General features: G+C 43.5%; 2 protein-coding genes and 1 long non-coding RNA gene across 5 annotated transcripts in view; 2 read left to right on the top strand and 1 right to left on the bottom strand.

Annotated features, from left to right (window-relative positions):
• The window catches only part of LOC122560719 (ADP-ribosylation factor-binding protein GGA1-like), a 43,500-nt gene extending 39,882 nt beyond the window's left edge, over nucleotides 1-3,618 (top strand). Inside the window, exon 17 of the mRNA XM_043711684.2 lies at nucleotides 1,724-3,618. Within this exon, the coding sequence (XP_043567619.2) occupies nucleotides 1,724-1,834 (111 nt within the window). The 3' untranslated portion in view covers nucleotides 1,835-3,618. The remainder of the gene's footprint in view (nucleotides 1-1,723) is intronic.
• LOC148146592 (uncharacterized) lies at nucleotides 359-15,806 on the bottom strand. Its single transcript, XR_015760571.1, has 3 exons — nucleotides 14,632-15,806; nucleotides 12,362-12,421; nucleotides 359-1,071 (listed from the first exon to the last, which is right to left on the bottom strand). It is a non-coding gene; the product is annotated as an uncharacterized LOC148146592 (long non-coding RNA).
• Nucleotides 15,453-27,988, top strand: part of cog7 (component of oligomeric golgi complex 7) — a 59,615-nt gene continuing 47,079 nt past the window's right edge. For 2 of the 3 annotated variants that reach the window (XM_043711681.2, XM_087997786.1), the window contains exons 1-2: nucleotides 15,453-15,530; nucleotides 27,692-27,926. In XM_043711681.2, the coding sequence (XP_043567616.2) occupies nucleotides 15,465-15,530; nucleotides 27,692-27,926 (301 nt within the window). In that variant the 5' untranslated portion in view covers nucleotides 15,453-15,464. Of the gene's footprint in view, nucleotides 15,531-20,848; nucleotides 20,968-27,691; nucleotides 27,927-27,988 lie in introns of all 3 variants that reach the window. The other variant, XM_087997785.1, reaches the window with a different exon arrangement.

Genomic DNA, 27,988 nt, shown 5'->3' on the forward strand with positions numbered 1-27,988 from the left:
CAATTAGTGGAGTGTCACAAGGGTCAGTGTTTAGGCCTCAGTTATTTACAATCTATGATAATGATTTGGGTAAACACAACCATACCAACAGTTAGGAGCAGAAGTAGGTCATTTTTGCCATTTAAACCCGCTCCACCATTCAATTAAATCAAAGAGACTTGAGAATATCTGAGATGGGAATGCAAGCTGTTGAGAAAACATAATTTGTACAACAGGATATCAATGGGTTAAGTCAGTGGGGAATAAGGGGGGGAAGATAAAATGTAACATGGGAAATGTGAGCTTTATTACTTTGGTTGCAAGAATAGAAAAACTTTTTTAAAGGACATACTTTTGAATGTTAGTGTTTGGAAGGACTTGGTTTATACTTGTACAAGGAACACAAAAAAGGTTAGCATACAGATACAGTGAGCAATTAGAGAGGCAAATTGCATGGTTACCTTTTATTGCAAGTGTTTTGGGGTACAATAATGAGATTATGGACCCTGGTGAGACCACATCCAGAAGTCTGTGCATAGTTTGGCCTTCATAATTCCAGGAAAGATGCACTTCAATTGGCAAGCAAAGATTCACTAGATGGATGAGAGGCTGAATAAAATTGGGGCAATATTCTTTGCAGTCTAGAAGATTGAGTTTTGAAATACTAAAGATTCTAAAGAAGCTTGACAGGGAGTCACTGAGAGATTGTCTCCCCTATTTGGGGAATCTAGAACAACATCATAGGCTCATTATGAGGATTGATCATTTTGCACCGATTTAAGTAAAATCATCTTTTAAAGGGGTTGTGAATTTTTGGAATTCTCTACCATAAAGTGTTGCATATGGTCAAGTCTGAGATAGGCCAAAATTTGGTGTTTTGGCGAATTGAGAAATATGGGAGCAGATATGAATGTGGAGTTGAGGTAGAAGGTAGCCATAATCATATTGAATTATGGAGCAGGCTGGAGGGGCCATATCATTTATTCCTACTCATTTTTTATGTTAATTTGTGCTTCATCGACTTGAAGGTTGTTTGTTTTGGTGGACGAAAAAACACAATTTGCTGGAGAAACTCAGCAAGTCTGGCAGCATCTGTGGAGAGAAAGCACAGTTAATGTTTCAAGTCTAGAGACCTTCTTCAGAACATTTTTATGGAACAAAGTCTGTTTTGTTACAAGCTGTTTGTACTCTGGTACTGACATCAATGTAAAGATGAAGGGTCAACATACTATTGGACTTTCTTATTTCAGGAAGAACATATTATTGGAAGGCATTTGTCAAATGACTTTCACGTGATTCCATACTCCGTGTTGGCTACTGAACAGCCCATCTTTGTGATCCACCACCTCCCAGCCCCAATTATTCATCCTCACAAGTCTCGTTTCCTGAAGCCAGTTGGTTATTAAAAAGATTCAGTGTCAGTCAATCAGTTTTTTCCCCAATCTCCAGTATTTTTATAACTGTTAATCAAAAGCATTCAAAGAAAAATGCTCCATGCTTCTAATTCTGTGATTCTATAAAGTGGGACTAATGTAGATTCAGTGTTTTTTGGTTTTACAGACTTGATTGGCCAAGCAGCCTCCGCTGTACTGTATGATTCTATCTTTTGTTTCCTCCTGAAAAGCTCTCTACTTGAGATTATTTCATTTTGGGAGACTCCAAAATAATGCTGAAGTGTTGGCAACTCTGCAATATGAATTGTGGTTATTTATAGATTTTCTTTTTGTTTTGTGTCTGATTTCAGGAGAGGGTTCGCTTGCGTTATAAGCTGCTCTATACTTTGGCTGAACAGATCTTCACAGAAGTCGGGGAAGTCACAGAGTTCCCAGCCATGGAAAATTGGGGCAATCTTTGAGGAGTGAATATATCAGTGTGAAGGATGACTATAGAAGGACACAGTTCCTGGGGATACCACCACTAACTATGAAGGCTTATCACTGTTTTCTTATCAAAATTGCCACAGAATTCCCTGGAATTACATTGGATTCCACTCTGAGAGTGATTGACAATTATTGAATGATTTTATGTTTGCAAGGAAATGTTGCAACTTTAGGCATATCCAGACACACGGTGAGGTTGGAAGGGCTTTTTTTTTTGTTATGTTGGTTCTTGTTCACTTTTCTGTAGAATTGGAGCATGGAGCAGATGCAGAATCATAGAGATTAATACTTATTCTGTACAGGTGGAATTTGATTCCTGCCCCAACATCATATTATCGAATTGCTTAGCCTATCTAAAGTTAGATCATGCATTCGGCATCAGCTAGCAGGGGACACTTTTGGCCCCAACGATTAGGCATACATCCCGGCATCACATCAAAGAGATGCTTTCTTTTCTCAGAGATAGACTTAAAATCCAACAATCACAACTGGGAATTTTCTGTTACACCCAACTTCAGTTACATCTTTTTGATCAGTGTGGTTAAATGGCACACTGTGCCAATTATCCATGACACATGGAGGGGACCCTGATCTTGACCCTTGTTTCAAGTGTATATCTGCTGATTGCATAACCTGATATAAGTTTTCACCTCCCACTAACAACACTTATGTCTCCTGAACTTCAGCCCTGGCGATTAGCTATGGTTCCATACCACCAGTGAGTTGCTGTTCCATTTGATTATGTACTGGGCTATCCGACAACCACTGTATGGAAAATTGAAGCTGTACAAATTTGCACAGATGTTATTATTTGGGGTGCCAGAGAATTCCTGTTCCATCAGTAGATGTCACCCATCTACAAAGCACACAATACTCTTTTCAAAGCAATTAAACTAAATTAATAAAATTATACTTACAGTTCCTGATGTAAAAAATTAAATTGTCAAATGAAACTTGCAATATTTAAATTAAAATTTAGTTTTGGGTGCAAGTATTGTAAACCCCTGTCATGCCTACTAATCGCAGAAGGCCTCAAGCTTGCCAAAGGACACTGTGTGCTCTCTCTCCAGGGACACATGGATGTAATTTCAGTAGTCACTCAGGTCTAAAAATTGCTCTCTATAGCCTGCTGCCTGGACCTGTCAATGATAGTTTGGCCAGCCCCAGAAGCGGACTCGTGAAGGGGTCCTCTGATCCTCACAACCGCTCTGTCCATGGTTAGGAGCAAGATTAGGAGCATGCGACTGAAGTGCAACCAAAAATTCAAAAGCAGCCCTCTCAAGAATTGAAAGAGGGTCTGTAACCTGTGTATATGTAGAACATCAAGGCAGCAAAAATTACTGGCAGCCTATGAACTATCTTAATCTCCTGTTATGTGGTGTCCATGAACTATCTTAATCTCCTGTTACATGGAACTGCTCATGCAACACCTTCCATACCCATTTATTGTAATCACTTGCACCCCATAAGATGTAGAATTGACCTCTCAGCACAAGCACAAGAGAATGAAGAGAATGTCGTCTCTTAATTTCCTATTCTAAGGTCCTCCAACTCTTTGATCCTTGGATCCTTGGCAGTAATTGTCACCATATGCTTGTCTGCTATCTTATATGTGTAATCCACCACACGTGAGCAACTTTGGTATGGAGATAGAAGAAGCTAATGTTGGGGGAGGGTGCTTCATAGGAACAAAAATAGGTCTCACAACCCCGCAAATTTGTTCTGCATCCTTGAGTCGTTTTTCTTTTTGTCCCCAACAGTGAATTATCCGAAAGTGATGTGGTTAGTATTTGCAACACATTGTGTGAATAGGAAAATTCAGATGTGACAGTGACACCTAGAGGTTCTGATTTGGAGATGCCGGTGTTGGACTGGGGTGTACAAAGTTAAAAATCACACATCAGGTTATAGTCCAACAGGTTTATTTGGAAGCACACTAGCTTTCAGAGCGATGCTCCTTCAGGTGGTAGTGGAGGGCTCAATCCTAACACAGAATTTATAGCAAAAATTTACAGTGTGATGTAACTGAAATAATACATTGAAAAATTGATTGTCTGTTAAGCCTTTCGTCTGTTAGAATACAGTGATAGTTTCACTTCTTTCATGTGTAAATCACAAAACCTTTTTTAAAAAAGTTGCATTCTCGGGTTAGCTGTTAACAATGGTGATAGCTAGACAATATGTTGAAGGTGTTGGCCCCCTGTGTTCTCTGTCTATGCCATGATGGTTAGATTGATTCTAATCTAAAAAGTGAGATAACAGAGTTTTGCATAAATTCATGCAGTTTTTGAGCTCAGAGTTCTACACGAACGCATGCAGTTTTTGAGCAAAGTACAATGAAACCCTGCAAGTACAAATTCACCCCACAAAATATATGTGTGCATGTGGGTCTTTGTCATTCTGTGTGTGTGACCACCATTGCACTATACACACACACACACACACAGGCACTCCTATACACACACACATGCATGGACACACACACAGACGCGCACACAGTCACCCACACACACCCTTACAGACACACACACTCCCACATGCACCCCCTCACAGACTTATGACACTCTGCACTCACTACACACACACACACACATACACTTTCTCACACTCACAACCCCCAACCCAGACAGACAGACGGACAAAGACCCACATGCACACATATATTTTGTGGGGTGAATTTGTACTTGCAGGGTTTCATTGTACTTTGCTCAAAAACTGCATGCGTTCGTGTAGAACTCTGAGCTCAAAAACTGCATGAATTTATGCAAAACTCTGTTATCTCACTTTTTAGATTAGAATCAATCTAAACATCATGGCATAGACAGAGAACACAGGGGGCCAACACCTTCAACATATTGTCTAGCTATCACCATTGTTAACAGCTAACTCGAGAATGCAACTTTTTTAAAAAAGGTTTTGTGATTTACACATGAAAGAAGTGAAACTATCACTGTATTCTAACAGACGAAAGGCTTAACAGACAATCAATTTTTCAATGTATTATTTCAGTTACATCACACTGTAAATTTTTGCTATAAATTCTGTGTGTTAGGATTGAGCCCTCCACTACCACCTGATGAAGGAGCGTCGCTCCGAAAGCCAGTGTGCTTCCAATTAAACCTGTTGGACTATAACCTGGTGTTGTGTGATTTTTAACCTAGAGGTTCAATTGTGTGCCTGTCTGCTTTTTTTATAAATGCCGTGAATAGATGTCTTTTTGGACACTTGTGGCTTAAATTTCTCTGTGCTTGCATTACACAATGTACAGAAGAAAGTGACTCCCTTCCTAGTGCCTAACTGAAATATCAAACTGTCTGCAGACAATTGGCAGTTGTAGTCAGAAAGCAAAACTTAAGAGATGTCATGCTGTTGAAAATACCACGTGGAAAGTCTGAGCTAAGAACCAATTTATAAAAAGCGAAAACACGTTCTTGGATATTGTGAAAGTCACAAATGTTTGAGGAGAAAAACTAGTCTTGAAAATTAATCAAAGTACATATATATTTTTGTAATTTTAGAAAAGGCAATAATGTAACTTTCAGGCTTTATACTGTGTAGGTTTGTGAGATGTTTTCAGCAACAATACAATCCAGATTCTGTAAAATCATGTGACTGTATAAAGATACACACTCCATTTGATATTCAGAAGGTTGGAGCCTGGAAAGTGCTATCAGGTGTAATGTTCTCATTTTTATTGTACTTCTCGGCCTTACCTAAATGGAGTAATCTCACTTCTCACTCAAAGTGTGGGCTCAAGTCCTACTCCTGAGATTTGATCCTATATCTGATTCTGCCTGTAATGGTGATGGTAGAGGACGTGATGGCACTATTTTTCCCCACCCAAACCCACATCCTGGAGCCAACTTTTTTCCCAAATGAATGTTACAAGAAGTGCAATAAAATTTAACTTTTCTCCATACTTAATGTTCTGCTCTGATGTATCTCAATACAATTGCTACACTCCTGATATTTACTATATATATATATGCTATGTCAGGCACATAGCCTAAGAATGAAATATTTAAAATTGAATAATATATTACAGAATTCAACATTTTCATATAGTATATTCCACTCTTAGGAATAATACAATGATATTCACAATGTACATTGCATCGCAGATGTACAGCCTGGGATATTAAAACAAAGTGCTGGAGAAACTCAGGTCTATATGGGGAGAGAGAGATTAGTGGTCACAAAAAAAAGGGAGTGGTAATGGTTGTAGAGATGTGTTAAGTTCAAAATAGGTATTAATAGCAAGTGTTTTAAAAACAAAATATAAATCTGTGTTGCAAGTAAAACCAAGAAAATGAGACACTTTTGTAAGTAACAAAATGGAGGAGAGAGTTCATAGTCTGAAGTTGAACTTAGTTCTTAGGCACTTTACAGCTTTCTAGACTAACGTTTCACTGGAACAGTGCAGCAGGCCCAGGACAAAAACATGAGCATGAGAGCAATCTGATGTATTAATGTGACAAGCAATTGTAAGGTTGTGATCATGCTTACAGACTGAGTGGACAAATAATTGACTTTCATTCTGACATTACAGCCTTTGACATAATGGTTCAGTGGCTAACACTGTTCCCTCACAGTAACAGGGACCTGGGTTCAATTCTACCCTTGGGTAACTGTCAGTGTGGAGTTTGCACATTCTCCTTGTGTCTGGGTGGGTTTCTTCTGGATGCTGTGGTTCCCTGTCACAGTTCAAAGATGTGCAAATGAGGTAGATTGGCCTTCTAAATTGCTGATAGTGTCTATGAATATGCAGGCGAGGTGGGTTAGCCAGGGAAAATGAAGGGTTACAGGGATAGGGTAGGTCTGGGTGGGATGCTCATCAGAGGATCGGTGTGGATTGGATGGGCCAAATGGCCTGCTTCCAAAATGTACAGCATTCTATGATTCTGGACTTAACATTGACTAAAGTCATTTTAAACATGAACTCTGTCTTCATGCCTAATTTTCTTAGTTTAGCAGAACGGATGTATTTTGTTATTAACATTGATCCTGGAGCTGGCTCTCTAAGCCATTAGTATTCTTTTGCGTTTTGTTCTGTGTTCTCTAACCTCCATCACCCTCTAATCTTCTCTTCTGTTCCAATTACTCCTTCCTGCCTTGTCCACAGTATAAAATATATCACTTTCCTATCTCTTAATTCCAAAGAAGAGTCATATTGGACTCAAAACTGTAACTGTATTTCTCTTTCCACAAATGCTACCAAACCTGCTGAGTTTCTCCAGTGCTTACTGTTTTTATTCCATACAAGTCTGTTTTATAAGCAGAAGTGCTCTTTCACAGACATATCTATATATGAGTTATGAGCAGCAGTGGGCCATTCAACCCCTTGAGCCTATTCTGCCATTCAATAAAATCATGGCTTTCTGATTATAATCTCAAATCTGCATTTCTGCCTTAAAAATATTCAAGAATACTGCTTCCATCATTTTTCAGGAAGAGTGTCCCAAAGACTCTTAATGCTCTGAGGAAAAAAAGTCAATCTCTATTTTAGTTGGGTGGCCCTGATTTTGAGTTTGGCCATGTTAGATTCATGCTTTTGGATTTTCCCCTAAGAGGAAACAACCTCTCCATGTTTACTTTTTCAAGACTGCTCAGGATATTTTATATTTCAATCAGGTTGACTCTTACTCTTCTAAAGTAAAGCGGATACAAGCCTAGCCTGTTCAACTTCATAACGCAACCCTCTAATTTCCAGCTAGTAGTCTGGTAAACCTCTGAACGCCTCCAAAGCATTTACTTCCTTCCTTAAGTAAAGAGACCAACAACTTGGGAAAGTACTGTTTGCAAAAACCAGGAGAAAAAATGCAACTCTTTTTCACTTGAAGACTGGCAGGTTTCAGACAGCACAAAAGGAGAATCAGCAAATTGATGCTTGTCTTGGTTTGCAGCTCTGAGATAGAGCACAGGGTCTTTGACGAATCATGACAAAACTCTATCCCTTTTTGTACCTTCTTTGTGAAGAACGTCGATTGAAAGGCTCCTTTCTGTAGTTAGGAGAAAGTGAGGACTGCAGATGCTGGAGATCAGAACTGAAAATGTGTTGCAACACGTTTTCAGCTCCTTTCTGTAGTTGTCTGCAAAGAACTGCAATTTGTGCACTGGATTGTATGCTAATGAAGTGGGATAGGTAAGGAATTTACTTGGAATCTGTAAGTGCAGAAACTGAGTGCAATGCTCCTTCCTGAATCCTGTGTGTTAATAAGGTGGGAAAGGGTGGCAGTCATTATATTTGTGTTCTGATGATTGATCATTACAAATCATTGTTAAATTTAGTAGGTGATCCAACTGCTGTTGCACAAATTAAATGTTTACATTTTTTTACATTGAAAATCTTTTAATAAATATTTTACCTTTTTTTTTATAATTAGGTTCATTATCTGTCACAGGTGGGTGGAGTGAAGTGTTATATGTTCAGTGTGAGGCTATTTGTTATAAGTGTGTTATAAGGAAAAAAACCTGTCCTTCATTTGGCCTCTTTATTGTTACACCATTTACAGCTGTGCCTTCAGCTGTATAGGGTGTTACAAAGGGCTTTGCAAACAGTAGTGAGTTGGAATTGTTTCGCAAGCTCTGATGAACCAGTGACTGCTGTGGAGCTTTGACTGAAGACTAACAGTGACAAGGCCCTTTTAAAATCCTTGTGGATCTTTACTGTAGGTCATGGCCTAGCTTTCTACCCTTTTAAGGCCTGACTTCTGCATCCAAAAAAAGCAGGAGAGGGTAGTTCTTTTTTGAGACCTGTAAAACACTAGATTCCCTGCTTGCCCCACCCATAGGCCTCACAACTGGACACTATTTCCTCTGCTCTTGCACTCTTATTGAGGGGTAATGGCAATTTTCAAACCTCAAAATATGGTCACAGTAAGAAACATTTTTGTAAAGGACTGGAACTTCTTTCTTAAACCTTTCCACCTCTTTTCCCATTATGATGTTACAAAAGCATTGTTTCACCTGATCACCTTTTCTCTTTTAGTTTGGTGTCTGCTTATTTTTGGATTACACTCCTGTGAAGTGGCTTGGCAATAAGCTATGCAAATGATGTGTTCCTTCTGTTTCTGGAACTCCGAATTCTATAACGCTTAGGTTATGTACTTTGTGAGTTGACAGTTTTAAGCTCTACTTGTATGGAGTTACTTCTTTTCAAAGACTTATAGTATTTCTTTCTATTTAAACACCTCAATTTGCTCTGTAATTTTTTGCCCTCTTGTACAATCCCCAGTAGATTAGATTCCCTAGAGTGCGGAATCAGGCCCAATGATCCTCTGAAAAGTAACCCACCCAGACTAATGCACCTAACAATATGGGCAATTTAGCAGAGCCAGTTCACCTGACCTGCACATCTTTGGACTGTGGGGGAAACCCATGCAGACATGGGGAGAATGTGCAAACTCCACACACACACAGTCACCTGAGGCTGGAATCGATCCTGGTGCTGTGAGGCAGCAGTGCTAACCACCATGCCACCCAGTAGTTGCAGACCTAGGTATCCAGACTGCCAGTAATGTGGTTCATTCTGGCTACTAAGGGATGCTGGTTGAGCCAGTAACATTACTTTGGGTGGACCATGTTCAATGTCAAATCCATTATTTCATCAATTGAGACAAACTCTTAAAAAAAATAAGAGATCTGATATAGTATTGTCCAGATCTCAAGCAATACAGTTGTTTCAAACCTCATTAATGGTTTAATTATTAAATAGATATTTAGAAAGTCTACTGGCAGAATCTTACAGGGATTAGAGTGAAATGGGTTATTGTGAGATTTGTGGCAGTATTGAATGAGACTGACAAGGTCCATTTGAACATCAGGAGCATCTTGCTCCAACTTTTATGCTTTTACAAAATGGTGAGGATTTCTTACTAGACAGAGATACGTTGCCAATTAAGGGAGATTATAACTTGGCAAATGCCTTATCAATGACCTAGCTCACCTCATTAATATTCAGCTTCATGCAGAGTCATAGAGATGTGCAGCATGGAAACAGACCCTTCGGTCCAACCTGTACATGCCGTCCAGATATCCCAACCCGCTCTAGTCCCACCTGCCAGCACCTGGACCATATCCCTCCAAACCCTTCCTATTCATATACCCATCCATATACCTTTTAAATGTTGCAATTATACCAGCCTCCACCACTTCCTCTAGCAGCTCATTCCATACATGTAACAGCCTCTGCATGAAAAAGTTGCCCCTTAGGTCCTTTTATATCTTTCCCGTCTCACCTTAAACCTATGCCCTCTAGTTCTGGACTCCCCCATCCCAGGGAAAAGACTTTGTCTATTTTATCCATGCCCCTTATAATTTTATGAACCTCTATAAGGCCACCCCTCAGCCTCCAACGCTCCAAGGAAAACAGCCCCAGCCTGTTCAGCCTCTCCCCATAGCTCAAATCCTCCAACCCTGGCAACATCCTTGTAAATCTTTTCTGAACCCTTTCAAATTTCACAACATCTTTCCGATATGAAGGAGATCAGAATTGCTTGCAATATTCCAACAGTGGCCTAACCAATGTCCTGCACAGCCACAACATGACCTCCCAACTCCTGTACTCAATACTCTGACCAATAAAGAAAAGCATACCAAACGCCTTCTTCACTATCCTATCTACCTGCGACTCCACTTTCAAGGAGCTATGAATCTGCACTCCAAGGTCTCTTTGTTCAGCAACACTCCCTAGGACCTTACCATTAAGTGTATAAGTCCTGCTAAGATTTGCTTTCCCAAAATGCAGCACCACCTCACATTTATCTGAATTAAACCTCATCTGCCACTTCTCGGGCCATTGGCCCATCTGATCAAGATCCTGTTGTAATCTGAGGTAACCTTCTTCGCTGTCCACTACACCTCCAATTTTGGTGTCATCTGCAAACTTACTAATTATACCTCTTATACTCACATTCAAATCATTTATATAAATGACAAAAAGTAGAGGACCCAGCACCGATCCTTGTGGCACTCCACTAGTCACAGGCCTCCAGTCTGAAAAACAACCCTCTACCGCCAATCTCAGTCTTCTACCTTTGAGCCAGTTCTGTATCCAAATGGCTAGTTCTCCCTGTATTCGTGAGATCTAACCTTGCTAACCAGTCTTCCCGGGGGAACCCTGTCGAACGCCTTACTGAAATCCATATAGATCACATCTTCCCTCATCAATCCTTTGTTACCTCTTCAAAAACTCAATCAAGTTTGTGAGACATGATTTCCCACGCACAAAGCCATGTTGACTATCCCTAATCAGTTTTTGCCTTTCCAAATACATGTACATCCTATCCCTCAGGATTCCCTCCAACAACTTGCCCACCACCGAGGTCAGGCTCACTGCTCTGTAGTTCCCTGGCTTGTCCTTACCACCCTTCTGAAACAGTGGCACTATGTTAGCCAAACTCCAGTCTTCTGGCACTTCACCTGTGACTATCGATGATACAAATATCTCAGCAAGAGGCCCAGTAATCACTTCCCTAGCTTTCAACAGAGTTCTAGGGTACACCTGATCAGGTCCGGGGGATTCATCCACCTTTACACGTTTCAAGAATCCAGCACTTCCTCCTCTGTAATATGGACATCTATTTCGCTACTTTCTATATCTTGCACATCTTTTTTCCACAGTAAATACTGATGCAAAATACTCGTTTAGTGTCTCCCCCATTTTCTGCGGCTTCACACAAAGGCCGCCTTGCTGATCTTTGAGGTTCCCTATTCACTCCTTAGTTACCCTTTTGTCCTTAATGTTTTTGTAAAAACCCTTTGGATTCTCCTTAATTTACTAAACACTCCAGACATCGATAAATCTTGACAATGGAAACCCACCTGGATCCCTGGTCACTTCAACTCACCATTGGCTGCAAAGAGCCTCAATGTTGCTCAGCATCAACATCACAGGACGTGCTCCATGGCCTCCAGCCATGCACACATGTGCACAGACATTGGTATCTGGCATTTGCGAACCCCTCACAAACCAATATAGCATCTCCCCCAAACCACTGGCAGGATACTTAAAAAGCACAAACTTCCATTGCGAGGCACACTGGCAACTAGGGTTGAAAGGCTGCAGAAGGGACCTTGGGCACACAGGCACCTCGCTGATGGGTTGTAGCAAAATGTATCTCAGGGCTGCTCACTTGGTCTCTAAGCACTTTCTTATCTTACCTTCACACCATGCATCAGCCTATCGTATACAGCAATGTCAAAGGGTCTTGATAACAACCCCGTACTTATGCAGGACATTTGTGCACCAGAATTAACCATATTCCTAGCAAAGCAGTTCTGAAACAGTTACATACTGGCATGTTCACCCAAAGAGTGGTGAGCCTATGGAATTTGCTACAGAAATTTGAGGCTAAAACATTGGATGATTATAAAAAGTTAGATATAGCACTCAGCTAAAGTAATCAACAGATATGGAGGAAAAGCAGGTATAGGCTATTGAGTTCGATGATCAGTTACAATCAGAATGAATGGTGGAGCAGACTCAAAAGAGTTGAACGTACCTGCTCCTATTTTCCATGTTTCTACTCGACAAGGTGGACAATTTCCCAGATATATCTTGTCTGCAAAGCAAGGCAAATCCAATCAGCCTATTACTACTATTTTAATATACTCTCAATTAGAAGCAAAGTGATTGAATTATCACTGACAGAATTATCTCAGTATTCTTAGTATGCTATGTAGGTCTGATATGAGAATATTTTTACATAGAGAGTTGTGAACCTTTGGAAATTCTTTACTCCAAAGGACTGTGGAAACTCTGTCTTTGAGTAAGTTTAAGGTAGAGATTGATAGATTTATGATTACTAGTGGCATACAGAGTTATGCAGATAGGCTGGGTAAAAGGCATTCAATCAGCTGCTATTGTTATGAACCATGCTGAGGAGTGCCAGTGTTGGATTGGGGTGGACAAAGTTAAAAATCACACAACACTGGGTTATGGTCCAACAGGCTTATTTGGAAGTACGAGCCTTTGGAGCACTGCTTCTTCTTCAGGTAGCTAGTGGGGCAGGATCATAAGACACAGAATTTATAGCGAAGATCATAGTCCCGAGCAACTGACATGATATATTGAACAAACCTAGATTGCTGTCAAGTCTTTCACCTTTTAAAATGGGTTGTGGGTTGCGATTCATTAATATGTAAATCATAGAACTTGTGACTTGAAAGAAATTCTGGGATTTACATATTAATGAATTGAAACTTGCAACCTTTTTTTAAAAGATGAAAGATTTAACACTAATCTAGGTTTGTTCAATATATCAGATCAGTTGCATGACACGATTATCTTGTGCTATAAATTCTGAGTCTTATGGTCCTGCCCCACCAGCTACCTGATGATGGAGTGGCACTCAGAAAGCTAATACTTCCAAATAAAACTGTTTGACTATAACCTGGTGTTATGTGAGTTTTTTAAAATCATTATAATTTGGATTTGAGCTAGTGGCATATGCTTCTGGTCTGCATGTCTGAAGACATTTAATGATTAACTTGTAAGCATACATGTTGCCATGATAATTTATTTTAAGAACAGTATGAGAGCATTTGATTCTGCTGTTCATAGAGAACTGTACTTTGTATATTTCAAACACTGAGTGGCACTGTCAGATTGAGCTGGGCCATGGCTATAAATTCTGCCACTCATTGATGCAAACCACCAGAAAGTGGACAGTGCTTTGTACCACAGCTCTTACCCCAAGAAAGTGAACAAGTGTCAGAAATACTTCAAGAAGAGTCTGTTGGAGGGGGCCAGTCCTCAGCCTATCAGTGCCCTCAGCTGTCCAGGCCTTATAAAATGTCTTGTCCACTGCTACTGGAGGCTGAATGATCAGAAGTTGATGCAACAACATGCTCAGTCCCAAAGGTCCTTGGGAAAACTTGCTGCAAAGGGTGACACGGTGGCTCAGTGGTTAGCACTGCTGCCTCACAGTGCCGGGGCCAGGGTTCAACTTTAGCCTTGGGCAACTGTCTGTATAGAGTTTGCATATTCTCCCTGTGTCTGCATGGGTTTCCTCTGGGTGCTCCAGTTTCCTCCCACAGTCCAAAGATGTGCAGGTCAGGTGAGTTGGCCATGCTAAATTGCTCATAGTGTTAGCTGCATTAGTCAGGGGTACATATATGGTAGGGGAATGGGTCTGGGTGGATTACCCTTCAGAGGGTCGATGTGGACTTGTTGGGCCAAAGGGCCTGTTTCCATACTGTAAGGAATCTAATCTAGTTTAAAACTCAGCCAATTCATAGATTGAATCATAAAATCCTGACAGAATGGAAAGTCGTTCCATTGAGTCCACAACAACCCTCCAAACAGGATCCCACTCAGACCTAGTCCCCACCCTATTGCCGTAACCCCATATTTGCTATGGCTAACTCACATAGCCTGCACAAACTGGGCACTATGGACAATTTACCACGGCTAATCCAACTAACCTGCACATTTTTGAATTGTGGGAAGAAACAGGAGCACCTGGAGGAAACCCACGCAGACATGGGGAGAACGTGCAATATCCACACACTGTTACCCAAGGGAATAGAATCCAGGTTCATGGTGCTGTGAGGCAGACGTGCTAACCATTGAACCACCATGCTGTCCCTGTTCCAATATTGATAACTGTGTGCTGAAGTGTGAGATCAGGAGCTGCATGCTTCTATTCAAAAGTCATTCTGACATTTCAACCCTTGACTCACTACTGTTAGCAAATTTGGCCAATTTGAATGAACCCACAGCCCCATTTGGCTAGCCATTTCTGCCCTTTTGTACAAAGTATTTATTTACCTGTTTAAAAAGGTAGCCAGCTCTCACCAAGTCACCATTCTCCAGAGCAGTAACCCAGTCTGGAGCCAGTCCTACATACAGGACAATCACATCATTCCTCACAAGATCATGACCAAGGCTGGATTTGGTTGATGTGGAGGTGCCAGTGTTGTACTGGAATGAATAAAGTTAAAAATCACAACACCATGTTACGATCCAGCAGATTTATTTGGAAGTACAAGCTTTCGGAGCACTGCTCCTTCGTCAGGTAGCTATTGTAGGATTTGGCTGAGATACTGGTTTTCTTGTTATTGAAATAATTGTGAGGGTTGGCATACCTGTATCCAGCCAATACCCTGTTACTCCCTCATGGTGTTAAAATCCAGAATGCCCTGCCTGAAGCAGGTTGGTTGAAGCAGATTCCATACTTTCAAACAGAAACGGAGGAAATAAAATATCTTTTTGCACAGTGTGAGAAATAGCTCAAAACCTGGCATACAAACACAGTGGACTGAATGGCTTTCTCTTTACTGTGTGATAATACAGATTGGCAGGTTCTGTGTTTACTATTGTATCCACTTCGAATGAAACAAAAGATTGATGACGAGAAGGTCAACTGCAGCCAGTGTTCCTGCTCTTGACTCGTGTTCTGAGATGACATATCACTGGCTTGACAAAACACTCGGAATGTTTTGTTAATTACCGCTCCCACATTCCACATCCAACTGTATTCGGGGCAGTGTGCCCTTATCAAGATGGCGGCCGTTTGGTTCCATGTGTTACTTTACGGCGGCTGGTTTGCGACAGTTGCTCGGTGAGATCCGCTTTCCGGTTGCGTGGCGGTTGGCCCATGGATGCTGCTGTTTCCCGAAGCGGCAGAGTTTTCGGTTTGTTTGTGGTCGGAGCCGGGTCCGGGCCAGGTACCAAGTCATATACAATTCTCATCGGGACGAGGATGTTGTGTTCGGGGTTTCAGAGGACAATCCGGTCCATCGCAGCAGTTTGTACTGTTCACTGTGAGCCCTGGCTGCCCCGTGGGTCGCCCGGTCTGAGTGAGAAACCCTCACATCGACTTAGTGGCTGCCATTCACTGCGACATACTTCAGACTAAATCACAAAACCAATTCGAGCAATCCCGCTCGTCAGTGCTGAGGGAGTGCTGCACTGTCAGAGGGTCAGTACTGAGGGAGTGTCGCACTGTCAGTGGATCAACACTGAGGGAGTGCCGCACTGTCAGAGGATCAACACTGAGGGAGTGCCGCAGTGTCAGAGGATCAACACTGAGGGAGTGCCGCAGTGTCAGTGAGTCAGTACTCAGGGAGTGCTGCACGGTCAGAGAGTCAGTACTGAGGGAGTGCTGCACTGTCATAGGGTCAGTACTGAGGGAGTGTTGCACTGTCAGAGGGTCAGTGCTGAGGGAGTGTCGCACTGTCACAGGGTCAGTACTGAGGGAGTGTCGCACTGTCATAGGGTCAGTACTGAGGGAGTGTCGCACTGTCACAGGGTCAGTAATGAGGGAGTGCCGCACTGTCACAGGGTCAGTACTGAGGGAGTGGGCACTGTCAGAGGGTCAGTGCTGAGGGAGTGTCGCACTGTCACAGGGTCAGTACTGAGGGAGTGTCGCACTGTCATAGGGTCAGTACTGAGGGAGTGTCGCACTGTCACAGGGTCAGTAATGAGGGAGTGCCGCACTGTCACAGGGTCAGTACTGAGGGAGTACTGCACGGTCAGAGAGTCAGTACTGAGGGAGTGCTGCACTGTCAGAGGATCAGCACTGAGGGAGTACCGCACTGTCAGAGGGGTCAGTAACTGAGGGAGTGTCGCACTGTCAGAGGGTCAGTACTGAGGGAATGCCGTACTGCCGGAGGGTCAGTACTGAGGGAGTGCCGCACTGTTGAAGGGTCAGTACTGAGGGAGTGTCGGAGGGTCAGTACTGAGGGAGTGTCGGAGGGTCAGTACTGAGGGAGTGCCGCAGTGTCGGAGGATCAGCACTGAGGGAGTGCCGGACTGTCGGAGGGTCAGCACTGAGGGAGTGGATGCTGTCAGCAGGTCAGTACTGAGGGAGTGGGCACTGTCAAAGGAACAGTACGGAGCGAGTGTCGCACTGTCAGAGGGTCAGTACTGAGGGAGTGCCGCACTGTCAGAGGGTCAGGACTGAGGGAGTGGGCACTGTCAGTGGGTCAGTGCTGAGGGAGTGCCGCACTGTCAGAGGGTCAGGACTGAGGGAGTACCGCACTGTCAGAGAGTCAGTACTGAGGGAGTGCCGCACTGTCAGAGAGTCAGTACTGAGGGAGTGCCGCACTGTCAGAGAGTCAGTACTGAGGGAGTGCCGCAGTGTCGGAGGATCAGCACTGAGGGAGTGCCGCACTGTCGGAGGGTCAGCACTGAGGGAGTGCCTCACTGTCAGCAGGTCAGTACTGAGGGAGTGCCTCACTGTCAGTGGGTCAGTACTGAGGGAGCGCCGCACTGTCACAGGGTCAGTACTGAGTGAGTGCCGCACTGTCACAGGGTCAGTACTGAGTGAGTGCCGCACTGTCACAGGGTCAGTAATGAGGGAGTGCCGCACTGTCACAGGGTCAGTAATGAGGGAGTGCTGCACTGTCAGAGGATCAGCACTGAGCGGGTGTTGCATTGTCGGAAGGTCAGCAGGTCAGTGCTGAGAGAGTGTCGCACCGTCAGAAGGTCAGGACTGAGGGAGTGCAGCACTGTCGGAGGGTCAGGACTGACGGCATGGGCACTGTCAGAGGGTCAATGCTGAGGGAGTGTCACACTGTCAGAGGGTCAGTACTGAGAGAGTGCTGTACTGTTGGAGGGCAGTACTGAGAGAGTGCTGCACTGTCGGAGGGACAGTACTGAGGGAGCGCTGCACTGTTGGAGGGGCAGTACTAAGGGAGCTCCACACTGTCTGAGGGTGTGTAGCACTGTCAGAGGGTTAGCACTGTGGAATATTGCACTGCCAGAGGGTCAGTGCTGAGGAAGAACTGCACTGAGGTAAGGTAGTGCTGCATTGTTTGAAGATCACTACTAAGGGAGTTTTGCATTGTTGCAGGGGTAGTTCTGAGGGAGTGCTGCATTTTTGGAAGGTCAGTATTGAGGTCAAGCTGCATTATCAGAGTCAGTGCTGAGGGAGTACGGCACTGTTGGAGGGTCAGTGCTGAGGGAGTGCTGCATTGTCAGAAAGCCAGTACTGAGGGAATATTGTGCTCAAAGTTTGTGAGAAGATTTGTAGCTCGGGTGCTCGTTGTTGTGGTTCTGTTCGCCGAGCTGGGAATTTGTGTTGTAGTCGTTTCGTCCCCTGTCTAGGTGACATCCTCAGTGTTTGGGAGCCTCCAGTGAAGCGCTTCTGTGCCGTTAGTAGCCACACACGCAGGTGACAAGCAACATGAATTCGACTGGGACAACACTACTATTATAGGATAAGCCAAACAGAACAGCCAGGGAATTCCTAGAGGCATGGCACTCATCCACAGATTCAATCAATAAGCACATCGACCTGGACCCAATATACCGACCACTGCAACGGACAGCTGGAACTGACAACCGGAAGCGACAGAGACAAACTACAATAAATGCCGGAGGAAACATCACAGAAGCGCTTCACAGGAGGCTCCCAAACACTGAGGATGTCACCTAGACAGGGGACGAAACGTCTGCAACACAAATTCCCAGCGAGGCGAACGGAATATTGTGCTGTTGGATGGTCAGTACTGAGGCAGGGCTGTGTTATCAGGGTCAGTATGGAGGGAGGGCTGCTCTTTCAGAGAGTCAGTGCTGTGGGACAGCTGCATTGTTGCAGGGGCAGTGCTGAAGGACTGCCGCATTTCGGGGGTTAGTACTGAGGCAGAGTTGTGTTATCAGAGGGTCAGTGCAGAAGGAGGTCTGCACTATTGAAGGATTAGTGTTGAGGGTTAGGTGCCCTGTTGGGTCAGTGCTGAGAGAGAGCTGCACTGTCAGAAGTTCAGTTTTGAGGGAGCTGTGCACTAACAAAAGGTTTGTACTGAGGGAGAGCTGTATTGTTGGAGAGTGTTTGCTGAAGGACAGCTTAATAGCCATAGCATCAGTACTGAGGAAAATCTGTACTGTTGAAGGGCCAGTACTGATGCTTGGCAAATGGTGCTGTACTATAACAGTGATGGTACTGAAATGAGAGTGATTCTCTCCTGCTCCTGGAACATTACCCGGGTGTCCACCAAGGATCGATCTTTTTTAAATCATATTTCTTTTTTTATACGCTTCCTCTTAGCCACTTCAACTGAAATCAAAGTATCGCTTCTAATAGGGATGCTGTTGGGTTTTTTTGGAATTTGAACAAATATTTTGCTCAGTCTTCAGCTATACTGAGTAGAAAACACTAAAAAACATCCCACTAATAGTTGAAAATCAGGGGGCTAAACAGAGAAAGGAACTAAAAATAATTACCCAGAGGAAAAAGTAGAAGGAAAACTAATGGTACTAAAAGTTGACAAGTCCTTGAACTTTATTAGCCTACGTCCTAGGATTTTGTGGCTGCAGTGATGGTGGATATATGGTTTATTATTTTCCAAAATTCACTGCACTTTATAAAAGTCAAAAACCACAAATTCAATGACCTTGTTCATGAAAAGATTGTAACAGGGAACTTTGTACCAGTTATCCTAACATTTGTTGTTGGGAAAATGCAAGAATCCATTATTAAGGAAGGAGGATTAGGAGATTTAGAAAATCATAACTCAGTCAATTCAATTCAACATGGTTTTGTGAAAGAGAAATGATGTTTGATGAACATAGGAAGTATAGTTAGTAAGTTTATAGATGACACCAAAACTGGCAGTGTAGTGACAGGGAAGAACGTTACCTCAGAGTGCAACTGGATCTTGTTCAGCTGGGCCAATGGGCCAAGGAATGGCAGATGGAGTTTAATTTAAATAAATGTGAGATGCTGCATTTTGGAAAGGCAAATCATGGCAGGACGTATACACTTAATGGTAAGGTTCTGGGGAGTGTTGCTGAACAAAGAGACCTTGGAGTGCAGGTTCATAGCTACCTGCAGGTAGATAGGATAGTGAAGAAGGTGTTCAGTATGCTTTCCTATATTGGTCAGAGCATTGAACATAGAAGTTTGGAGGTCATGTTGTGGCTGTACAGGACATTGGTTAGGCCACTTCTGCAATATTGTGTGCAGTTTTGGTCTCCCTCCTATGGGAAGGATGTTGTGAAATTTGAAAGGGTTCAGAAAAGATCTGCAAGGATGTTGCCAGGGTTGGAGGATTTGAGCAAAAGTGAGAGGCTCGATCGGCTGGGGCAGTTTTCCCTGGGGTGTTGGAGGCTGAGGGGTAAATTTATAGAGGTTCGTAAAATCATGAGGGGCATGGATAGGATAAGTAGACAAAGTCTTTTCCCAGGGGTGGGTGAGTCCAGAGCTAGTGGGCATAGGTTTAGAGTGAGAGGGGAAAGATACTCATTTGGAATCTTTTTCACACAGAGAGTGGTAGGTGTATGGAATGAACTACCAGAGAAAGTGGTGGAGGCTGGTACAATTACAACATTAAAATGCATCTGAAGGGTATATGGATAGGAAGGGTTTAGAGGGATATGGGCCAAGTGCTGGCAAATTGGATTAGATTAATTTAGGATGTCTGGTTGGCCTGGACGAGTTGGACTGAAGGATCTATTTGCATGCTTTACATCTCAATGACTCTATTTGTTGGTGTTCTTTGAGATTGTGAGTGGTTAAAGGGGAATCAATAGATATGGTGTGTTTGGAATTCCAAAAGGCATTCAATAAGGTTATAGCGAAGGTTGTAGAGAAATAGTCATGGTTTTGGGTATAGTATATTCATATAATAGAGATTTGGCTAACTAGCAGGAAACAATTGAGATAAGGAGTCATAGAACATAGAGCAGTACAGCACAGTACATGCCCTTCAGCCTACGATGTTATGCCGAGCATTTATCTTAATCTAAGGTCAACGTAACCTACACACCCCTCAATTTACTGCTGTCAATGTGCTTGTCCAGCAGTTGCTTAAATGTCTCTGTCTCTACTACCACCGCTGGCAATGCATTCCACCCACTCAGCACTCTCTGCGTAAAGAACCTACCTCCGATATCTCCTCTATACCCTCTTCCAATCACCTTAAATTATGACTCCTTGTGACAGCCATTTCTGCAGGAACATTCTCTGGATATCTACTCTATCTATGGCTCTCATTACCTTGTACACCTCTATCAAGTTACCTCTCTTCCTCCTCCTTTCCAGTGTGAAAAACCCTAGCTCACTCAACCTTGCTTCATAAGACAAGCCCTCCAAACCTGGCAGCATCCTGGTAAATCTCCTCTGCATCCTCTCCAAAGCATCTACATCCTTCCTGCAATGAGGTGCAAAACTGGACACAATATTCCAAGTGTGGTCTAACTAGAGTTTCGTAGAGCTGCAACAAAACCTCGCAGCTCTTATGCTTAATCCCCCTGTTTATGAAAGGCAAACCACCACTTGGGTGGCAACTTTGAGGAATCTGTGTACATGGACCAAAGGGTAACTAGGGAGAGAATAGGGCCCCTCAAAGAACAGCAAGGTGGCCGTTGTGTGGAGCCGCAGAAAATGGGGGCGAGACTAAATAAGTATTTTGCATCAGTATTTACTGTGAAAAGGATATGGAAGATATAGACTGTAGGGAAATAGATGGTGACATCTTACAAAATGTCCATATTACAGAGGAGGAAATGCTGGATGTCTTGAAACGGTTAAAGATGGATAAATCCCCAGGACTGATCAGGTGTACCCTAGAACTCTGTGGGAAGCCAGAAAAGTGATTGCTGGGCCGCTTGCTGAGATATTTGTATCATTGATAGTCACAGGTGAGGTGCTAGAAGACTGGAGGTTGGCTAACGTGGTGCCACTGTTTAAGAAGGGTGGTAAGGACAAGCCAGGGAACTATAGACCAGTGAGCCTGACCTCGGTGGTAGGCAAGTTGTTGTAGGGAATCCTGAGGGACAGCATGTACATGTATTTGGAAAGGCAAAGACTGATTAGGGATGGTCAACATGACTTTGTGTGTGGGAAATCATGTCTCTCAAACTTGATTGAGTTTTTTGAGGAAGTAACAAAGAGGATTGATGAGGGCAGACCGGTAGATGCAATCTATATGGACTTCAGTAAGACGATCGACAAGGTTCCCCATGGAAGACTGATTAGCAATGTTAGTTCTCACGGAATATAGGGAGAACTATCCATTTGGATACAGAATTGGCTCAAAGATAGAAGACAGAGGGTGGTAGTGGAGGGTTGGTCTTCAGACTGGAGGCCTGTGACCAGTGGAGTGCCACAAGGATCGGTGCTGGGTCCTCTACTTTTTGTCATTTATACAAATGATTTGGATGCGAGCATAAGAGGTACAGTTAGTAAGTTTGCAGATGACTCCAAAATTGGAGGTGTGGTGGACAGAAAAGAGGGTTACCTCAGATTGCAACAGGATCTTGACCAGGTGGGCCAATGGGCTGAGGAGTGGCAGATGGAGTTTAATTCAGATAAATGCGAGGTACTGCATTTTGGGAAAGCAAATCTTAGCAGGACTTATACACTTAATGGTAAAGTCCTAGGGACTGCAGGTTCATAGCTCCTTGAAAGTGGAGTCGCAGGTACCTAGGATAGTGAAGGCGATGCTTGGTATGCTTTCCTTTATTGGTCAGAGTATTGAGTACAGGAGTTGGGAGGTCATGTTGCTGCTGTACAGGACATTGGTTAGGCCACTGTTGGAATATTGCATGCAGTTCTGGTCTCCTTCATATCGGAAAGCTGTTGTGAAACTTGAAAGAGTTCAGAAAAGAATGTTGCCAGGGTTGGAGGTTTTGAGCTAAAGGGAGAGGCTGAACAGGCCGGGGACTGTTTTCTCTGGAGCGTCAGAGGCTGAGGAGTAACCTTATAGAGGTTTACAAAATTATGAGGGGCATGGATAGGGTATATAGGCAAAGTCTTTTTCTGGGGGAGTCCAGAACTAGAGGGCATAGGTTTAGGGTGAGAGGGGAAAGATATAAAAGAGACCTAAGGGGCAACATTATCACACAGAGGGTGATACGTGTATGGAATGAGCTGCCAGAGGAAGTGGTGGAGGTTGGTACAATTGCAACATTTAAAAGGCATTTGGATGGGTATATGTATAGGAAGGGTTTGGAGGGATATGGGCCAGGTGCTGGCAGGTGGGACTAGATCGGGTTGGGATATCTGGTTGGCATGGACGGGTTGGACCGAAGGGTCTGTTTCCATGCGTACATCTCTATGACTCTATGACCCCAAGATCCTGCTGTTCCTCCACATTGCCAAGAATCCTGTCTTTAATTTGTGGGTGGCACGGTGGCACAGTGGTTAGCACTGCTGCCTCACAGTGCCAGAGACCCGGGTTCAATTCCCGCCTCAGGCGATGGTCTGTGTGGAGTTTGCACATTCTCCCCGTGTCTGCGTGGGTTTCTTCCGGGTGCTCCGGTTTCCTCCCACAGTCCAAAAATGTGCAGGTTAGGTGAATTGGCCATGCTAAATTGCCCGTAGTGGTAGGTGAAGTGGTAAATGTAGGGGAATGGGTCTGGGTGGGTTGCGCTTCGGTGGGTCGGTGTGGACTTGTTGGGCCGAAGGGCCTGTTTCCACACTGTAAGTAATCTAATCTAATCTAAACCCTGTATTCAGCATTCAAGTTCAACCTTCCAAAATTAATCACTTCACATTTATCCAGGTTGAACTCCATATGCCACTTCTCAGCCCAGCTCTGCATCCTGTCAATGTCTTGTTGTAGCCTGCAACTGCCCTTGACACTCTCTACAACACCACCAACCGTTGCCGTTATCGGCAAACTTACTAACCTACCCTTCCACTTCTTCATCCAAGTCATTCATAAAAACTACAAAACACGGAGGCCCAAGAACAGATCCCTGCGGAACACCGCTGCTCACCAACCTCCAGGCAGAATACTTTCCATCCACTACCACTTGCTGTCTTCTTTTGACCAGCCAATTCTGTATCCAGACAGTCAAATTTCCCTGAATCCCATACCTCCTAACCTACTCAATGAGCCTACCATGGGGAACCTTATCAAATGCCCTCCTGAATCCATATGTATATCCACATCCATTGCTCCACCTTTGCTAACTTGGCACGTCACATCCTCACAGACCTCAATAAGGCTTGTGAGGCATATGACCTGCCCCTCACAAAGCCATGTTGACTATCCTTAATCATTCTGTTTTTCCAAATTGTCATAAATCCTATCTTTCAGAATCCTTTCCAGTACCTTTCTTACCACAGATGTAAGACTGACTGGTCTGTAATTCCCAGGGATTTCCCTATTCTCTTTCTTGAACAGAAGAACAACCATCCCTCCCATCAGCCGGTACTAACTCCTGTGGAGAGTGAGGATGCAAAGATCATCGCTTCCCCAAGTAGCCTTGAATATATCTGGTCCAGTCCTGGGGACCTATCTATCTTGATGCTTCCCAGAACTTGCAGCAAATCCACTTCCTTAATATCAATCTGTTCAAGCTGATTAACCTGGTCCATGGTGTTCTCACTATCAACAAGGTCCCTCTCTCTAGTGAATACTGAAGCAAAAAACTCATTTAGAGCATTGCCTCCCTCTTCAGAGTTCAGGCACACGTTTCCTCCACTATCCCTGATCAGCTCTACTCTCTCTGATCATTCTCTTATTCCTCCCATATGTGTAGAATGCCTTTGGGCTTTCCCTATTCCTTTCCACCAAGACTTTTTTGGGCCCCCTCTTAGCTCTCCTCAGTCCATTTTTGAGTTCTTTCTGAACAACCCTATAATCCTCTAAAGCTGTGCCAGATCCTCACTTCCTCAACTTTAAGTAAACTTCCTTCTTCCTTTTGACGAGAAGCTCCTCTGCTCATGTCATCCACGGCTCCTTCACCTAACCATTCCTTGCCCGTCTCAGTGGGACAAAGTTATCCAATACACGCAACAAGTGCTCTTTAAACAACTTCCACATTTCTGTTGTGCATTTCCTGAAGAACAATTGTTTCCAATTTATACTCCACAGCTCCTGTCTCATAGCAGTATAATTTCCCCTCCCCAAAATAAATACCTTCCCACACTGTCTGCCCTTATCCCTCTCCATGGCTACGGTAAAGGTGAGGCAGTTGTGGTCACTGTCACTGAAATGCTCTCCCACCGAGCGATCTGACTCCTGGCCTGCCTCTTTGCCTAGCACCAAATCTAATATGGCCTCCCCCTAATTGGCCTATCTACATATTGAGGCAAGAATCCTTCCTGGACGCATGTGACAAAATCACCTCCATTCAGACCATCTGCACTAAGGAGGTTCCAGTTATTATTGGGGAAGTTGAAGTCACCCAAAACAACAATTCTGTTATATCTGCACCTTTCCAAGATCTGGTCTATAGACAACACCCAATAAAGTGACTGCTCCTTTCCTGTTACTGACTTCCAATGATACTGACTCAGGAGACAAACCCTCCTCAATGACCTTCTTTTCTGCAGCTGTGATGCACTCTGTAACTAACAATGCTACTTCCCCTCTTCTTTCACTCACCCAACCAACCACCCCACCCCCCGCCTGTTCTTTTTAGAAGATCTAAACTCTGGAACATCCAGCAACCAATACTGCTCCTGTGAAATCCATGTCTCTGTTATGGCCATAACATCATGGTTCCAAGTACTGATCCATGCTCTAAGTTCATCACTCTTATTCCTGACACTCCTTGCATTGAAACAGACACACCTTAACTCATCCTATCAAGTGTGTATTCTCCCTGACAGACTTTATTTCTGCCCATTCAACAATTACCCTCTCCTCTGATCTGTAGGTCTGGTTCCCATCCCCATGCCAAACTAGTTTAAACCCTCCCGAGGTGCTCTAGGAAATCCCCCGCCCAGGACATTGGTGCCCTTCTAGTTTAAGTGCAATCTGTCCTTCATGTACAGGTCCCACCTTCCCCAGAAAGTACCCCAATGACCTATGTATCTGAAACCCTCCCTCCTGCACCAGCCCTGTAGCCACGTGTTTAGCTGCACTCGCTCCCTGTTCCTCGCTTCACTAGCACATTGCACTGATAGTAATCCTAAGATTACTACTCTGTTCGTACTGCTTTTAACTTCCAATCTAACTCTCTGAAATCATGTTTTAGATCTTTACCCCTTTTCCTGGCTATGTCATTGGTGCCAATGTGCACCATGACTTCCGGCTGCTCACCAACCCCCTTCAGAATCTTGTGGACTCGATCAGAGCCATACTGGACCCTGGCACCTGAGAGGCAACATGCCTACCAGGAGTTCCGTTCGTGACCACAGAATATCAAGTCCATTCCTCTAACTATTGAGTTTCCTGCCACTCACGCTTTTCTATTCTCCCCCACTTCCCTTCTGAGCAACAGAGCCAGGCTCAGTGCCAGAGACTTGGCCACTATGGTTTTCCCCTGGTAGGAATCCCACCCCCCACCACCAACAGTATCCAAAATGCTATTGAGAAGAGCGGCCACAGGGGATCCTTGCATTGTCTGCCTGTTCCCTTTCCGTAACCCACCTACCTTCTCCCTGTACCTGAAGTGTCACTACCTCCTCTCAATTACCCCCTCCACTTCCCGAATGATCCGAAGTTCATCCAGCTTCAGCTCCGGTTCCCTATCATGGTTTCCGAGGAGCTGGAGTTGGATGCACTTCCAGCAGATGATATCAGTGGGGAACTAGTGAAGTAATTGGGGACAGTAGTGTCGATCCTTACCTCCCACATTCTACAGCAGGAGCATGCAACTGCCCTAACATCCATTCCCACTATTCTGAATTCCCAAAGAGACTATTGGGAAAAAAAACTAGTAACCTTACTGAATCGGCGCTCAGAACCTTTTCTTTGGTTATAGGAGGAGGATGGGTGGGAGACACTACCTAAGTAATGGTGGAGTCATTTTTACTAAGTAGTTGTAGTTATTTTTAGGTATTTTAGGTTGGCAAATCTAACAAGAGGATGTCACAGGGATACGTGCTGGGTGCTCAAATATTCACGGTTCATATTAATGGCTTAGATAAAGACCCCAGTATATTGTAGCCAAAATTGCTGATATACAAAGTTAGGGAAGCAAATCGTGAGAAGGACGCAGAGTCTGCAAAGGGATATACAGATAGTTATCGTAAATGAATGGGCAAAAATTTGGTAGATAGGTATATAATGTGGAAAATATGATGTTATCCACTTTGGTAAGTTGAATAGAAATGCAAAAGATTATTGAAATGGAGAGATATGGCAGAACTCCACAGTACAGAGAGAATGGGCTGACCTCAGATGTAAAACACAAAATGTTGGCAGGTTCAGCACATAATTAGGAAGATAAATGGAATGGTCTCCTTTATTGCGAAAGGGGATGACATACAATCAGTCAGGAAGTCTTCCTTCAGCTGCACAGGTCTTTGGCAAGACGTTTATTATTTAAAGATGGATATACTTAATGTTAGAAACAATTCAGAGAAGATTCGTTAGATGGATTCCTGAAATGGAAGTGTTGTGTAAAGAAAGGTTGGATTTAATCATATGTCATTTTTAGAGTTTAGATGAAAAAGATGTTTCTTAATGAAATGAAATATACTGAGGACTTGACAGGATAGATGCTCAGAGGATGTTTTATTTCATTGAGGAATTGAGAACTAGGGACCTCTATGTAAGAGGAAAATAAGAGAAATTTCTCTTGAGAATTGTGAATATTGGAATCTCTATTCCACTGAGTCATTGAATATACTCAAGGCTAAGACTGTCAGATTCTTGAACTCTGAGAAAGTCAAGATTTAGGGGGAACAGACTCTGGAAAGGGGAGTTTAAGCCAAGATCAGATCTGCAGTGATTTCATTGTATGCCAGGGGCATAATGCAGGGGCAAAAAGGCTTCCTCCTGGTTCCAAGAAAATGGTGCTAGAAATGGAGCATGAAGGAACTCTGAGCAGAACTGAAGCCTGTGTTTCAAACTGGTCTTTCTTGAACACTTCGCATTGTTGATTACTGTTTTTTCACTGACTGTTTTCAGTTTTCTCTATCGATTCAAATACCAGTTTCTTTCATCACACTGACATATTTGTTTCCTCTGACATATGGCAGATCATTGAACAGTTGGGATATTGTCGACGTACAGTTTGTTTCCACGGCATCTTTTTCAATGCACGCGGAATGGATTTCTCGAAATTTCTGGATGACAATTTTGATGTGAAGGACTGGGTGAATGGGGCTTTCAAGACTGTTCAGGAGGAAGAACCCGGAAAGGTTGACAGTCATGCTGCCACGCTGGTGATGAAGCTGCAGTTGTTTATTCAGGAGGTGAACAATGCCATTGAAGGTGTGTGTCACACTTTACATGCATTTAGAGTTCATCTCAGAATATGTTGACATTTACAGTGT

This window comes from Chiloscyllium plagiosum, unplaced genomic scaffold (genome assembly GCF_037043375.1).
Source record: "Chiloscyllium plagiosum isolate Xiang-an unplaced genomic scaffold, Cpla_swu_hap1 HiC_scaffold_20, whole genome shotgun sequence".
NCBI lineage: Eukaryota > Metazoa > Chordata > Chondrichthyes > Orectolobiformes > Hemiscylliidae > Chiloscyllium > Chiloscyllium plagiosum.